This window comes from Octodon degus, unplaced genomic scaffold (genome assembly GCF_000260255.1).
Source record: "Octodon degus isolate 3935 unplaced genomic scaffold, OctDeg1.0 scaffold00046, whole genome shotgun sequence".
Classification (NCBI taxonomy): domain Eukaryota; kingdom Metazoa; phylum Chordata; class Mammalia; order Rodentia; family Octodontidae; genus Octodon; species Octodon degus.
The window spans coordinates 216367-234255 of NW_004524622.1; the positions used below are offsets into that span (position 1 = coordinate 216367).

General features: G+C 39.9%; 1 protein-coding gene across 1 annotated transcript in view; it reads right to left on the minus strand.

The window, feature by feature from the left end:
* Positions 1–4543: 4543 nt before the first annotated feature.
* The window catches only part of Tmem26 (transmembrane protein 26), a 43883-nt gene continuing 30537 nt past the window's right edge, over positions 4544–17889 (minus strand). Inside the window, exons 5-6 of the mRNA XM_004632081.2 lie at positions 9856–9932; positions 4544–6121 (exon numbers count right to left, since the gene is read on the minus strand). Of these exons, the coding sequence (XP_004632138.1) occupies positions 5703–6121; positions 9856–9932 (496 nt within the window). The 3' untranslated portion in view covers positions 4544–5702. The remainder of the gene's footprint in view (positions 6122–9855; positions 9933–17889) is intronic.

Sequence of the window (17889 nt, forward strand, 5' to 3'; positions counted from 1 at the left end):
CAGAACTGGGTATGGTCATTTGAAACTTGAGAAATATTTTTATGTTTAAGCATTAGCCATTTGCAAAGATGTAGATGACGTTTACAGAAGAACAACATGCTAATCTGATTTTCATCTCTACTTTTATCTAAGAAACTATGTAAACAATTGTCTCCTATCAACATTTATGGTCATACTTCATTCTTTGTATGGTCTAGATGGTATTACGAAGTAAAGAGATTACATTGTTTACCCATGACCTCATTGATAAAGCTATGAAAATATTATAGAAAATACTGAATAACTTTATACAACATTCTTGTGCACATGCATTTGTTGAATACAACCTTAGAAGCTGACTTCCTAGGTCAAATAATAAATTTTATTTTATCTGGAACTGATATTGCCAAATTGTCTTCCAAAGGAATTGCATCGATCCTTACCTTCAGTGGCCATGAGCAAGAGCGTCTGCCTCCCGTGACCGGCCTCTACCGCAGCATTCCGAAAACCATTTTGGATCTTTGTCAATCTAATAAGTGAAATGTGGTTATGTGGGAGTTTAGTTTTCATTTCAAAAATGGTATTTCCTTGCTATTTGATTTGCATTTTTATGTCTTTTCCAGTGAATCAGACACATGAATCATGCAGTAAATATGCAGTGCTTCATATGCAGTGAATTATATGCAGCTAATCACAGCAAAAACATCCTTTGCACATTTTCCCTGTGGCTTTTCACCCTTTGTCCTTACTTGGAGGGACTGTTTGTTCACTGAAATCTAATGTCTGTGTAGCTTTGTTACAAACACACTTATCCAGTTTGTTGTCCTGTTGTTACATGTGCTCATTTTGTTGTTCAACATTTGAATTTGTATGTAGCATTTTTATGATATCAGTGAGCTAAAATTTATGAGTCTGCTATGCTTCCTTGTTTTATATCTTGTTAAAAAAGCATTTCCACTATTGCAATTATAAAAGCAATGCTTGCTACGTTTGGTTGTTATTTATTGTTTAATTATTGGATCCATCTGGAAATGTTTTGGACATAAGGATTAAGGTAAAAAAGCAATTTAATATTTTCTAAAACCTAGTATTTTACCCACGCCCTACGATTTATCATAAATCCAACTCTCTTGTATAGTAGTCTATTTATTAACTTTATTAGGCTCATCTTCTTGTCTTTCCATTTGTGTTCCAGAACTAAATTATCTTGGTAAGTTTAGCTATATAATATAGTTAAATATATTAAAGTCCTCTCGCTATTTGTTTTCTTTTAATATTTTTCAGCTTTCTTTTATGTTCACTTTAGCATGAAATTTTTGTATTAGCTTATCTAGTGACTAAAATTACTATCTTTTTGATAGCCTTATGGGGATTATGTCACATGTGTAGATCAATTCAGGAGAAATTGATACTTCATAAGATATCAAGATATCGTAACACTAGCCAAAGACTGTATCTTTGCATTTGTTAAATTATTCATGTATAAGTCTCAAAATTATTTTAAAGTTTTCTTCACATCGATTCTGTACATTAAGTTAGTTTCTATGTATTTTCTAATTTTAGTTTATGTTATACAGAGTCTTTTCTTCAAACATGTGTTCTGTTATATTTGTACATAGAGAAGCATTGTTTTTGTGTTACCTCAAGTTACCTCTTAGGTTTTAGTATGCTTTCCTATGATCTTATGTGAATCAGTAATGAAGCTGCCCTCTCACACTTTTTCTCCAGCAAGTAGTGGTGATATATTTATGGCATCCTTTGCTCTCCATGAACGGTAAATGATAATTTAGGAAAAGCTGCCAATCTGCTCCTTGGCTTCTGGGTTTCATGTCTTACTTCAGAAGGTCCTTCCCAACCCCCAAATGCTAACGACGCGTTCTATATTTTCTTTTCATATTTATAGTTTTCATTTTACAATGAGGTCTTCAATCCATCTGGAATTTATTTCTATAGATTGTATGAGATAATAACCTAACTTTATTGTTTCCAGATGTATTGCAAAATTTCCCGACATTATGTATAAAGCTGGTCATCCTCTCTTCACCAGCTTGAAATGCCGCTTTAATCGTATTCTGAGTAGATCACTTTTGTTTTTCAAGTTACATCTTAAAAACCATAAAGGAAGTAAATCATAGCGGGGAACCAAGACATGCAATATGGCTAAAATATAGTAGACACAGAGATAAAGTTTTCCACTCACTCACTATTTAATGTATATAATAAAATACATAGACCAGTCTTAAAAAACATAAACATTTCAAAAATAGTCTTATACAGTGTTCTAGTAAGAAAGACTCAGAAAATTAGCACCTATAAATATAAGGCTGCAGAAGTAATTATTCAGATATTCTTTGGTGACTGCCATCATACAGAAAGTTATTTGAGGCTCGATGCTGTAAATATGCCCTGCCTGGTTTAACCTTATTAGATATGCCCAAGAGAAGTCCAAAATATCCCCTACGTAAAAAGCAAAATATAGAATTAGAGAAAGCAATAGTGTTCCTTTTTCTCTAAAACTGAAGCTATTTCTGTTCCTCTTTTGCATCTACAAGGCTCTGCAGTATATATTAGCTTGTTTTGGAGTGGAATGAAGGTAAACAGAGGCTGGGCTTTTGTTGTTCTTTTTCTCTTTTAATAGAATAACTGATTAAAACTCATTACTATTAAATGCCAAAGATGAAAAGAGTCAATGCTCAATTCTGAAACCTGGTGGAAATTCCAAACCATGAGCATCCCATTGATTTGAAAATTTTCTATTAGTTAATGAGTTAATGGCTTATATTATAGTAGCAAACATTGAAACTTCTTGCCTACATCTATATAGCTAGAAAGACTAATGAAACTATGGCCAATGTGGTAGATAAATTTGTCTCAGACTCTTCACTGAAAGATTTGAAAGAGTGCTGTTCACCACCTCAAGTCTTTATTTTCTTATGTTATTGCAGTTGATCTAAAAATTAACAGAAAAATCCAAGATAAGAATAGCTTACTCTTTTTGCCACACTGTCATGTCACCTGAGGATCATCTAATGACACACATAAGGTGGTCCCAAGGTGCATTTCTGCATGTAATCATTAAGACATTCACATTGTGTTTTCTTACAAATACTGTAGAAAGCTGTTTGTAGGGGTGAGATTTGGCTGAGCTTTGATCAAACAAAAAGATAACACTGATGGCAATAAAACTAGATCCGCTAACTGTAAATAAATGCTCTCCTCAGTGGTTGGAAACTGCTGTGTGCTGTCTGCAGGCTGGGTGGAGTGGGGGAGGGGAAGACCTGTGTCACATTAAATGCATGATATCAATCAGTTAGCTGATTACAAAGAAAATGCAAGTCCCAGGATGCCTACATATGGGAGATGAATGATATTCCAACCACTTTGGAGCAAACACTTGGATATTTTAAAACATTGCAATGTTTAGCTGTCCACAGTAGAACACAGTTTTATCAGGGATACAAGCTAGATTTAGGGTACTTTTCAAATAAATTAAACAAAACCAGATTTTTTTTATAAAAACTTATAAAGACAACCAGTTTAAGAGAATGGAAGTGCTGGCAATTAGATTTAAAAATGTTGCTCTTAGCAGATTTCTCTGGAAAACCTTACAGAATATATGTCTATTTTTACCATAATTAATTGCCAAGATGGTCCCGGCTGCTCTCTGACTTCCTGGCACTCTAAACAAAGCCAGATTTTGGACATGCTTTCTCTTTCCCAGGCCTTTGGAGGAGTGCTAATTACACAATACTTCATTTAAACACTAAAAACTCATTCACGGATCGAAGCCAAGTCTCAGATTTAAAAGCACTTAAAAATATCCCCACAACAGCCGTACTACTTTCTACTAAAAATAGAGACTCAGTGTTTGTTTTGCTGGAAGAAAAAAAATTAAAACATGAAAAGTATGCCACGAGAAAATCTGCAATAATAAGCGGCACATACATGTTGTGGAAGGAAGGAGTCAACAGAAAACTGTCAACATAAAAACAGATTCTGTGGAGGCATTTGCATAAATAGCAGTTATTATTTTGCTTTACTCTGGTAAGCATTTGAACTAGCACGCCCCTAGAAGTTGTCGGTTTTTCATTTCTCATAAATATAATTTCCTGACCGTAACATGCATACAATTATTATGTATACTTATAAATATATTTCACACGTTACAGGTGTAATTTTACAAACCTTATATTGTTAAAATGAGATGTATAGGAAGAAAAAAAATCATTGAAAAATATACACTAATCTATGTAAAATCAGAATGTATTTGTGAAACTTTTTAGTCAAATGTTTGAACGGATATTATGCCACAGAGAGATTTATAGATAAAACTGCTTCAAGTGGCTGACAACAGGCATTTCTACCTGAAAATGTCCCTTTAAATTCCTGAGCATACTAACTAGGAGGATCTCTGCTTAACGTAATTACTACTACACAACCACATACATTTTCCCACTATACATTTGTGTGATTTTTTTTTTGTACCAAGACTCGAACTCAGGACCTTGTGTTCTCCAGGCAAGCCTTTGTGCCGCTGAGCTGTATCTCCAGGAATTTCGCTCTACATTTAAAAACAGAAATAACTTTAAAAGTTCCAGACTCACCTCCACCTGGAAAGTACAGAGGTGTGAGGGGGCAAAATGGCTAAATTGTAGCAAATGGAAATGTCAGCAGAGAGACGATGAAGTGAATTGCCTGAAGTCCCATGATGCCAAGGCCAGCTGTGAGCTCCCTCTGTCGCTCAGCACAGGCCTCGGCTAGGGGGGCGACGGCTTGGGCGGCGATGGCTCGGGCAGCCACGGCTCTGGCGGCCACGGCTCGGCAGCGACCGCTCCGGCGGCGACGGCTCCAGCGGTGACAGACTTATATCCATCGACCTGGCCGGAGGCCCAAGAACCAGCTCCAGAGCCAGTCTGGAGCAGATGCATCTTTGCTCGCTGCTGCAGGCAGATGCCACAAACCGTGGTCACCCTGAAGGCCCTGAACACCTTCATCCACGGTCCAGAGCGTCCCTGCCTCAGCTCGGGGGATTCGATTTAGCAACGTAGAAAACGGTAATGAGGGGCTGACCATACCTCAAATGATATTCAAAGTGGAAACTGTGACCGTGTGAGCGTTTCACCGGTGTTTCCTGCCTTGCCAGCAGCCACAGGTGACCAAACGGCTTCCTGCGAGGGCTGGTGGCCCACCACAGGTCTCTGAGAGCCGGGGGCTGCGCGGACGCGTTCACTGCCGCCGGCCCGCGGCGAGGTAACTGCAAGGCGTTGTCCCTCATTCATGCTGCATTCACTGAATGTGCATCTCTCTGATGCCAGAAGGACACGGAAGAAGAGATCACGAGGGACAGTCGCATACTGGAGCCCAAGATGAAGTCCTTGTACTTTCGGGTAACAGCCATGAGAGCTTGCGCTGGCTCCTTCGAGTCCACGCCACGGCGGCCCGTCCACAGCTCTTCAAACAGTTCTGCACAAAGACATCACTTAGTCACTGCGCAACTGTGGCCTCCTTTGCCGTCACAGAGAAGCTGTAGCCGTCACCAGAATCCAAGTTCCATTCCTCTCCTTGCAGAAAGGAAAGTCTATGGCTTAGGTTTAAGATCACCTTGTCATGGTGTTTCTTTGCAAACTATCCTACGCAAAGATGTAAAGAAAACCGAATGAGAGGGGAGTCCAAGCAGAACGGAGAAGTCCGTCCTCCGGGCTGCACCCTGCGGAACCGAGCGACTACGGTGCAGGGTGGGCGGCGTCAGGCACCGCTGGCGAGACTCGCAGAGGGACGTCCGGGCCCTCCCACGAGCCCCGGCCCCCGGCCCCTGGCCCAGCCGCAGGGGTGCCCCGCAGGCAGCCGCGCTCTGCCTTGGGCCCTTCTGGCTGCCGTCGCAGGGAGGCTCGGAAGGCGGACGCCAGGACCACCAAGCGGTACAGGTGCAGCAGCACCACGAGCAGGTTCTTGACGGCGAAGAACACGAGCATCTGGTTGACCACGCTGAAGTGGGCCATCAGGACGAGGCGCACGGCGAGGAAGGGCCCGTCCTGGATGAAGATGCTGATGCCGATGTTCCACAGGTCAGAGCTGTACTGGCAGAAGAACCGGCTGGGGGATCCCCGGGCCACCACGGACGAGGGGCACGCGACCTGCTGCACTGGAAGAGCAAGACAGACCCACTCACTTGACCCTCTGAAGGGAGACAAGTTAGACTTCGTGAGATTGGACAGGGAGCTGACCGGGGCGCCTAATCATGAATGGAGGGGTCTAGCCCTGGCTTCCCATCCCCCTAAGGCACGTGGATTGCACTCCCTGGGGGAAGGCACCGACAGACAGAACGAAGTAGACACCGCGGCAGTGCAGGCTCTGCAGTGCGGGGACACAGCCCGGAAGTGGGCTCAGGCCTCCCGCCAGGGAACCCAGGTGCCTTAAATCTAGCAGTGACTTAACCTCTTGAGGACTCAGGTTTTCCCTTTGAAGACTGAGGTCAAACCACCCGGGGGGTGGGGGGAGGCTGCCTGGCCGTGGCGCCTTCTGCTTCCAGCAGAGCAGGTCCGCTTTCCTCTGCACCTTGTTCTGGCTCTTCCCTTGGGACAGTGAGTAGGCTTGCTGGACTGCGAAGCCTGGCAGATGGAGCTAGGAGGCGGCCCGGATCACTGTAGTCACTCTTTAGGATCAGCACAGCTAGTGGGCCACTTCCTGAGTCCTGTGTGCAAACTGTGCTGTGGAAATCCAAGGGCTTAAGTATGCACTTCAATTCAATACACACCAAGCTTCTTTTTCTAATGGTTGGGAGAGGAACCCCAAATAAATGCTGCTGTTGTTTGCGTTGCCCTAATTGCTTATGCTTTTGTTTCATAACTTACAAGAAATCCTGGGTATGGTTACTGATTTTACAGTAATTATAGCTGAGCAAAAAGAAGCACCAATCAACGGGTAAACTTTTTTAATTTCTAAAATGTAAATTTAATTCAGGGTCAGGGCAGAAAATGATCCCTTTGTACTAATGAAGCCTTCCATTTGGAGTCTTTAAACAAAGAATGCCTTCTTCTCACCAGAGATTGCGAATGTTATGAAGCTGCTTTGATACGAGTGAACATAATGCACTGTTTGTTGGAAAATACAATACTGATCCAGTCAGAAGTAACATTTGGTCTTTGTTTTCCAAACAGCTGCATAACATTATCACCTCTCAAAGTTTACAAAATTTCTTTTTTAAATAAAAATTTTCTGCACAGCAGTTAACCACAAGATATCCAAGGGTGAGAATCAGCGGAGTGACAGACAGAAGAGAAACATTTTAGGATTAGTAACTGCCTTGTCTAAAAAGTCAGGGTCATGAAAGGGCTCTCAAAGGGCTGCTCCAAAGATAGAAAGTGATATGTGAAGTAATCATGCCCAGTATTTTATCAGTAGACCAACTAAGCAGCTGTTGTCTTACCAGGTGACTAATGGTGCGATGTACTAACTCGGGAAGCATCATTGCCTTATATTCGTGTATAACTAGTAAGTAGGATTTTGGTAGTTTGAAAAAGCTACAGAAACTTTTTCTGTCTTTCCTGTTGACAATTTTGTTTCAGCAAATAGATGATGTGACCTAAAATCTATCCTGAAACTGAAATGTTTCAAACTTCTGTAACTTCTGTATCAAAAAAGACACAGAAAAAGAGTTAAATATCCCTCTCTCAAGGACTAATTCTAATCCTGCGGCCAGCAGATAGACTCTCAAAAAGTCAGTCAGACCAAGAAAAAGATAATAATTACAATCTAGAATTTCAGCAAAGTGACATGGCATCCAGGGAAATCCTCAAATTAAAATTTCAGGTTATCACGTGACGCAAGCAGTGCCCTGCTGCCTGGATGCACGTGGTCGATTTGCCAGCACTGCTCCAGGGCAACAGAGTCCAGCTGAACTTTCTGCGCCAGTAAAACTATGACATATCCCTCCTGTCAGAAATGGTAGCCATGGTGGCAACTGAACATTTCCTGCATGGCTAGTGTGACTGAGGAGTTGAGCCTTTAGTTTTACTCAACTTACATTTGAAAAGCTACATGTGGCTAGCAGGAACTATACAGAACAATGTAGATGTAGACATCACTAGTATGAAATTCCTAGGAAACATTTTACTTCTTGAAAGTTTTTGTTGTTTTGTTTTATTTTGTTTTTTTGAAACAAGGGCTCACTGTGTAATTCAGGCTGTCCTCCAACTCACAGCAATCCTCTTGCCTCAGCCTCTCAAGTGCTGAGATTACAGGCGTGTGCCACCACACCTGGCCACTTCTTGGAAAGTCTTAAAAGATTTATATCTTTATTGAAGCAAAAACAAATGAGATTCCAAGGGCCACCTCTAAGCAAAATTTTAATTTTTCCTTATGTGGCCCTGAAACTGTTCTTATTACCTTAATACATGGCCTGATAGTGGAATGAAAATGATCCCTTGGAGATCCCATAGAGAGAAGGGCCGGCCAGATAGCTCGGCAGATTAAAGCGCCTGCTCAGGCAGACACAGGGTTGGAGGCTGGATCCCAGGCCTGCTGTGCTGGTCCCACCCCCAGGGCACACTGAGACTAACACTGGGTATGGTGGCGCACACCTGTAATCCCAGTACTTGGGAAACTAAAAACAGGAGAATCACTACAAGTCCTATCTGTGTAGTGAGACCCTGTAGTCCATGGAGACCCTGCACTAAATACAATAAATAAATAAAATAAAAAAATAAGGACAGACACTGGATGTGCTGGCATACTTTTGTAATTCCAGCTAGTGGGAAGGTAGGGGAAGGAGGATTGTAGGTTCAAGATCAGCCCAGGAGATTTAGCTACTTAGTAAAACACTGTGTCAAAATAAAAATTAAAAAGGCTGGGATGTAGCTCTGCATTAAAGGAAAAAATTCAACCCTTGGTAACACAGGAGAGAGTTAGGAGGAGGAAAGGAAAGGGAAGACAAGGGTAGGAAAGGAAACAATGTAGCATGCCTTTTGCAAACTGCAGCTTATTGAATCACCATACGAATATTGTGATTGCTTATATATTCAATTGTGCAATTATACTTTCTTAATTGTGAGATAAATGTTTTTTATTTCTATTTTAGTATTGCTAAAATAGAATGTAAGACATCTCAGCTAGTTGCTTAGACACTCAGGAGCTATTGCTATTTCAGTTTCTCCTCAAAAGGATTATAAAAGTAATTTTATAATCAACGTTGTCTTCAAATCAAGAGAGCCCTAAACAATTTTTTACTCTATAAAGATACCTTTTCCTGTCTTTTCTCCTTTCCTTCCTACCATGAACTAATCCCAGGATGTCTCTCTCCACCAAAAAGTGAACATTGTTATTACCATCCCATTCCAAGGATGAAAAAAACAAGGCCCAGATATGTTGATTAATTTTCAGGAAGTTTCACAGATTTTAAGTAGTAGAAAAAGTGCTTGAAGTGAATGCAAATGTATGATATTACCCAATTATTTATCTTGAGCTCACAAACCTGAATGAGTGCAGTCACAGCTCTCCTAAATTTCAGCACATTTTCCTTTTAAGCTGAACTGGAATTACCATGGGGATATCAGAGGGATAATCCCATTGATTGTCCTTATCTTTAGTATAGTTTGGAATCAAGAGTTAATGATTTTCTCTTTCTTTCCACAAATATTGAAGTTGGAGCTGTAGGGCACAGGTTACATCAATGAGATTATGGTTTTTGGCTTTGTTTGGTCGTTTTTGGCTTGGTGTGGAGACAGGATCCCACTATGTAGTTCAGGCTGGCCTTAAGCTCACCGTGTAGCCCAAGCTGGCCTCAGACTTGTGGGAGCCTCATGCCTCCAGCTGCCAAGTGCTGGGACTGCAGGCATGCACCGCCATGCCTGCGCCTTTGCCCCAACATTGGCTGTTTACCTGCCAGATCGAGGGGAAACTGCAGCATGCTCCATGTCCATATTACGAGGATGGCACAGACCAGCGGGGTGTTAGTCCTAGAATGTGGATAAAATTTTATGTTAGTCATTAAAAGCATGATCACATTCAGAAGACTGAAACTTCAACCCATATTTGAGTGTATTTTTAATAAACCTCTTGTGAGTTTGTGAAGAAAAAAGAAGTTAAACGTGAAAACTTTCACACTTAAAAATCTAACATTTAAACCCAACGTAAGCATAAATTGAACAAGCTTTTTGGTCTCATCCTTTTTCCTTTAGTTTTACAAAATAATGTAACTATTGCAAGAAAGAATGAGTAGGGTACAATGTTGGATACTGACATGAATTTTCAGCAGTCTGATTCCAAGAAAATGAAGAAGGAAGAAGTGCTGATTCTTCCCAGAAAGCAAGTCTAATTGAAACGGAAACCCAGGAGGGCCAGCTGATGCTTCCAAATTAGAATCTCAGCATGTAAAAGAAACTGTTTTTAAATAGAAAAACTTTACACTAGATAAACTAGTAGGTGTGTGTGTGTGTGTGTGTGTGTGTGTGTGTGTGTACACACGCATGCATTAAGGCTTTTGTTTATTGGTTTGTTTCATTTTTCTCAAGGATGAGAACTGACCCTGGGCTCCAGGACTGCTAGGCCTGTGCAACTGCCGTACGCACGCACACTCACTCCTGGGTGCTCAACATACATTCCTGGAAGGAGCAGTTGCTTGGGGGATGATGCAAATGTCATGAAGCTAGAAGAAGGGCCTGGAAGACCAAGCTCCAAAAGCAGAGGTTACAGAAATGCGAAGGAAGTGAAAGAACTATCAAAGTCGCACTTATTTTCAGTAAATATATCAAGGAAGTTATCGACTTAAAGTCAGTGGTGCAGTGACACTTTTTTCATCTTTTGTCAAGAGGGATTTTCAACGGGAGAGGGCTAGGAAACTAGGAAGCCAAAGAAATTGAAATCCAACTAAATGGGGAGATTGCAGGGGATGTCAAAATGCTTCAAGTGCTGAGATGCTAAAAACGAAACCTTAAGACTCTGAGAGAATTTGTAAATTCTGAGCCATCATTGTCCAGGCCGTTGGTGATGGACGCAAGGTTGGAGACAGAAATCCGCAGTTTCGACTTTCAAAAAGAAACAGAAATATATCTGAAACTACAGAAGACATATTACATTGAGGTCTAGTGTACGTAAGTGATTCTTCAAAGGATTTTTGAGAGCCCTTATGGAAGAAGACAATAATTATGAAGAATCAGTGCGAGTTTTCTGAGAACAATTGCACTCAACTAAGCTTATTTCTTCTTCCATTTAAAAAAATAGAATCAAGATCATGGAGCAGGTAATACTACATAAATTGATGTCAGACATTTGGATTTAAGTAAGCCTCCTGGAAAAAATTGTCCCATAGAGTCCTTGTTAACAAAATTAAGAAAATTCTCAGTGTGAGAGCTAAGTTGATTTCTATCTATGTAAATGACTCTTCAAAGGGCGCAAGCCTCTGATGTGGCTCTATTAGTGGCTCTCCCCTACTTCACAGTTCATTAATGACCAGGGTAACAGCACCATAGGAGGCTTCTCACCTGCACCTATGAAACGGAGCTTACTTAGAAAACTGGTGCCTGGAGAACACAATCAAGTTCCAGAAGATATAACAGGATATTATCAATTAGGATAAAATAAGATAGAAAAGATGCCTGAAGGATATCACCTATCATCTAAATGTGAGTCTAGAGTGCGACATGACTAATGATTGTCTAAAATTATGTGCAATCATGCATCAATCCATGAGAAATATAAAGTCTACAAGTTTAAATAGAAATGTCTTATGCCTGAACAGTACACCTTTCCTGCTTTACAATATCAGTGCCAGTACACAGTAGACTTCAACAGATACCTGGATTTTTAAATAATGCTATGTACAGTTTCTGATTTCTCCCTTATGTAACAAGCAGTTATTATAAATGTTTTAATCCATCATCACCCATAGTCCTCTTGTCAACTTGGCAATGTAGACATAATTATTATTTCTGTTTACTAAGAAGAAGACCAAGGCTTAAAGAGCTGAGGAAATGTGTAAAAGTAACATGGCTGTAAGACTGGAATCAGAAACAAAACTAGATAGCTGATTGCAGCAGACACCTTTGCAATCATTGCCCTGGGCCGTTTCCGGGAATGAACTAGAAATTTTCAGCTTAGTCTATTCAATGATGTTCAGAAAATACCTGAAATATTATGCATTATGCTTCATGTTTTGTAAGAGACTTTTATGAATTTACCTGTAGCAGACAGAGACAATGGGATGGAGCGGGAGCTCAAAGTCATATTACATGTGGGCAGCTGGACAGACTAAGAACTAGAGAAGATTCCTTAGAGGTTTGTTTAATACGTTTAAACCACTCTAACGGGGGAAAGAAATTAAATTTGCGTCTCTGACTTCAGAAGGCCAACTCAGGCTCAAAGGATTTTATTTGTGTTTGTAAGACTCCATCAGAGAACAAAGTAGTTTCTAAAAATATTAGCTCAAGACACAAAATGTATCTTCTTGCTTTATCCTGTATTAGGATTTTCCAAAGCCTACAGAAAAAAAAACAAAACAAAACAAAACAAAAAAAAAAAAACAAAAAACAAAAAAAAACTTGCTGATATTTTGGAGAGGATTTTCCAAAAATACAAAACAAATTTTTCCTAACATGGCCACTTTTGAAATTTCCTATAATCTCAAACTTGAATAATTCACCGGAAACAAATGTGCTATTTGACAGCAAGGCAGTAAATGCAGAAGTGAGACACGCGATCAGGTGCCAAGCAAGCAGAATTCCCAACCAAGCTCCCACTCTCTCCGGAGAAATAGGAGGCGGGGCTGTAATCCTCAATGATCATTTACCAGCCATATGAAAAGGAACAAGTAGTTTAACATCTGAATACCTTCTTACCCATCTGCATTATAGTGAAAACATTGTTTATTGGATTTTTTGTGACAATTCTAAGTGCAAGACTTTAATCCGTTAAGCATATGAAGATCTTGGAAAAGCACCTGACACAAGACAAATATGCGAGAATAATGCAAATTACTTTACTACCGGTAATCATTTTTTTTTTTTTTTTGTATTTTTAGGGAAGGATCTACAGGGTGTTTGGAGTCTCACTACTAGATTAGACTCATAGTGATTCTCCTGCTTACAGCCTCCCAAGTGCTGGGATTACAAGCATGCGCTACCACGCCCAGTCTCAATTACTGTCTCAGCGTGCCCCAGGGGAGGGGCCAGCACTATTACAGGTAGTCCTGAGAGCTGCTAAAACTCTATTGTTTATAAAATGGTAATAACAGTATCTGCCTTATACTGTTAAACAGTAACTCATTAAATTGAAGGCCTGACTGTTCTTGATACACAGCAAATAATAAATCCATATTACCTAAAACTATTATTAATAATAAATATTAACATGCTTTTAAAATATTTTGTGTCTCCACTTCATCTTCTTAAAAAGTAGCCCTCTTCTAGCCCAGGTATCCCTAATTCTAAACAAACAATATTGAATGTAAGTGTGTTTTATCTTTCAGTGCTATCTTTTCAAACTCAAAGTGTAGAAGAATATGTGTGTTGAGAAAGATACTGGAAAAATGAACAGAATTAGTTTTGGAAAGGTAGGTCAAAATTTTTAAAGTTCACAAGTATGAATTATTAAATTAGACAGTGAAATCCTTCAGGAAGTTTAGACGTTGGAATGGAGATCAAGCATGGAGCCTAAGTGGCTAACAGGCAGGACCTGCAAGGGAATTTTGGAGCAGGCTACGCGCCAGCACTCCTTATGTATAAGCTGTCTTCACAAGTACCATGTGAAAAGCACTGTAGAAAATGGATGTTGCACATAAGGAGGCAAGAGGCCTGTACAAATCCGGTCAGCCATGCGTCACTCTTCCACTGGTGGCATTTGGTGACTCACCCAACCAGATGGGGTGGGGGCATTCAAAATAAAAAGTCACACTTTGCCAAAGTGCTTGACTATTCCTTTTTGGAAATATAAATACTCTTATAAACAAGAAATAATCAGAGAATAGAATTCAGCTAGCTATTTTTTTTAAATTGACCAACAGATTAACAGAAGGAAAAACTAATGAAGAGATGAAGAAAGAAAACAAAATTTTAACCTATCCTGAAAGAAATTTATCATCAAGCAAAAGAAAAAGAAAAACAGCATAACAGGAGGAGTCCATTTTCTGTAGTCAAGTACAAAGAAATATCAGTAATGCTATGGAAAATAGGTTTTTACCTCTTTAATAAATGATTTGTCCTCAGAAAAAAACATTGTTCTTATAATCTGCATAGATGTAGATAACCACTAAACTGTTTCTGGCAGAAATACTGAAATTCAAACTTGAGAAAATGTAGTAAGGTACCACAAAAATGAAAAGGTCAGTCACTCCTCCTCCTATCAACTATATATAACACTGGGCAGATTGTCAGAGCTATGCCTTCAACGCTGGAAAGCTACCAAGGGCCAACAACAAACTGAGTAAAATTTATTCGTGGAAAGCTAACAGAGCATTTGGTAAGAACAGCAAGAATCTACAGCACTCTTTCACCTGTATGTTGTCACACCCTTAAGTTGTCCATGTTAAAGAAAAATTCCATGGAATCAGGAATTGCAAACAGGCAAGGAAGAGTTTACTCCTGACTGCTGCAATGTGGGAGAGAGCCCACTTCAACCAGGCAGAAGGATTGAACTCAACACTGTAAAACAAAAGGTGGGTGAGATTTAAACATTGGGTGAGTTTTACATGTACTCACATGCATGCACGGATACACACACATGCATATGCATGCACACACATGCATGAAATTGCCAATAAATATTTTCTAACAACTTCCCTTATCCCCAGTGTTTACTAGAGGATTTTACAGGTACTGTAGCATCTTAGAGGTGAAGTAATTATGTCACCTGAGTTTGCAAATGGCACAGCTCAAGAGACTGGCAGAGAGGGGCCCTATCTTTTTATGACATTTTTGTATGAATTACATCCTACATATGTTTCAAAGATTGGGCTCTGAGGCCCTTTGAGCAAGATATACTAGGGTTGGCAAGGCTCGGAAAAGACTTACAGCTCAAAGATACAAAGAAAGAACCCAGAATTTCAAGTTTTCTAAAGTAAAGGTTCTAAGACAAAGGAAACCAAGGATGTACAGTCGCAGAAGCTCTGTATAAAGTTAGCTCAAACTGTGAACATGCCAAAGGTGTCTTGACCCAACAGCGAGATGGTTTTACCAGCGAGGGCTTGGTGACAGCAAAGAGGCTTCCTGAAGCTGGAAGCTGCTGACGTGATGTAGACTGTAGAGGGGAATCTGGCCCCAGCCGAGTGGTCACTGAATGCAGCGAACTTAATTGGAAATGAAAGGGAATGCTCACAGCTTTTACTTGGAGGCTGCAATCTAAGTTGGGATGAGTGATGACGTCATTTTAATTTTCACGGAGAGATCCTAAAAGTGGAAGAAATACAGAAGTCCCTCGCTATTTCGCGGTTCAACATTTACAGACTCACTGTTTCGCGGGTTTTCAAAAAATATTAATATAGATTATTCAATGTGGATTTTTTGTTATATCAAGGGATTTTGCCATAGTGTACAGTGCTTTATATGTATTTATATACACAGTATTTATAGTTTTAATGACTTTTGCCTAAAATATTTTAAAATGCATAAAAATGTAATAAAATGTTAATTATGACATTAAAATATTAAATCGAAATAAAATACTCTGTTTAGAGTATGTATTTCTGTAGCAGATGAATACATACCGTAACATACAGTATACATATGTTGTTAAAATTACGTAGATTTATGAATTTAGAGAATGGCTAAGAACATTAGAAGTGTTTTTAAAAGTGTGGGCAAGGTTTATAAGAATGTGGGAAGGGCTTATAAAGCCTTGAAAATATATTTTCACTGATCTCAGGGGTGCCTGGAACATAACCTCCCTGATCAGCGATGGACCGTTCCTTGGCGGGCCGAGATAAATTCTCCTGTACGCCTGACTACTGGACAAGTACGTGCAGTGAAGACCAAGGGGAGCTAATAAAAATTAACAGCTGAAAAACCTATGAAAACACCCTAAACCTTAAATGTGCTGCTGAATCCACACGCAAATCATCGCACGGTAGAGACGCTGAGACCTCAAAGGGTTTAATCCCAGTTTTTGCCTTAGCTATTCACTAACCACATCCGAGGTGCTAGAAGTTCCGTGAGTAGAAAAGGTTGAGGAAAAATCGGTAGTGCCTAAGACCCATGCAACATCATCAAACGCTTCTAAGTGGGATTCCCAGAAGAAAGGAGAAGAAACAAAACAGAGACACTATGTAGAGGAATAGTGACTGACATTCCTGGGGTAAAATGGAATTTATAGAGGTCAACGAATTCCTAAAATGATTAAAAGCAAACTTCAGCACAACTGGATATAAATCAAAGTACTGCAAGACCAACACGAAGATATATGTAGAGCCCAGCCAGAAGAAGCTAATTTATCGCGTACAGAACAACTTAAGAGGTAGTAGCAAGCATCTGATAAGAAATAATGAAAATCAAGAGACAGTGGAATGGTAGCTATAGATGGTAGTGTTGAGAGAATAAAACTTGTCACCCAAAGATTATATAAAGGGCCGGCCATATAGCTCAGGGGATTAAAGCACCTACAAGCAGTTGCAGGGGCCAGGAGTTCAATACCCAGGCCTGCTGTGCCAGCCCCACCCCCGGGGTTCCCTGAGACGCAATCGAGATTGGCCATAGTGGCACATGCCTGTAATCCCAGCTTTGGGAGGCGGTAACAGATGGATCACTATGAGTCTGATCTAGTAGTGAGACCCTGAACACCCTGCAGAACCTTCCCTAAAATACAAAACAAAACAAAACAAAAAAGATCATATAAAACAAAGGTAAGGGCTGGCATGATAGCTCAGCAGACTGAGTGCCTGCTTAGGCAAGCATAAAGACCAGGGTTCGATCCCTGGTACCCCACGATGTGCCACCCCACCCCCCCGGGGTGCTTTCAGCTGGCGACTGAGTCCAAGAGTTGCACACACTTATAATCCCAGTACTGGGGAGGCTAAAAAAGGAGGATCACTACAAGTCTCAGCAGCATAGTGAGACCCTGCACCAAATATATACATGAAAACAAACAAATAACCAAGAACAACAACAAAGCAAAGTTGTTCATTAAACATGAAAGGAAAATAAACTGATTTCCAGAGAAAGAAAAACTAGGAAAATTTATTTCTTGATTTGAGTTAGAAGAAACAGGGAATGAATCCCTTATTTTGGAAAGGAATTAGGTCCAACAGTATCCAAAATTCATATAGAGAAATGAAAAACATCAAAGTGGTAAATATACAAGTACACCCAAATGACATAAATATATCACACAACCATAAACATGCTTTATACTTTTAATCTCTTTTTAAGAAAACCCAGTCAGCAATGATGGTACACTCCTGTAATCCCAGCACTTGGAAAGCTGAGACAGGATGATCACCAGGAGTTCAGGACAGCCTAAGCTACATATAAAGACCTTGTCTCTAAATGAATTCCCCAAAAAGATGACAAAGAATAATAATTTTTAAATGATTTTCATTTGTTTATAATATACAAAGATGTAATACTCACCAAGAGAAAAATAGAAAGGGAACGAAATGAAACACTGAGCAATGAAGACAGGCTATGATCAAATGAAACAACTTTGCTGTGCTTTGCTAGGACTGAGGTAGTACTTGCCTGCAGTGAAGTGTGAGCAAGCATGTGTATTATTCGCAAATACACTATCACATTCTCTAGAGAAGCAGTACTCTACACCACAAATGAAGACTCAATTGATTAAAAAAAAAACCTAAACCAATTTATATAAAATTTCCAGACTATAACAGAATTTTATTTTATATTATTATTTTTCTAAAGGAGAAAACGTTTATTTCAGCTCACAATTTGCAGAAATTTTAGTCTATAGTTGGCTGGCACTGAGGCAAGGTGA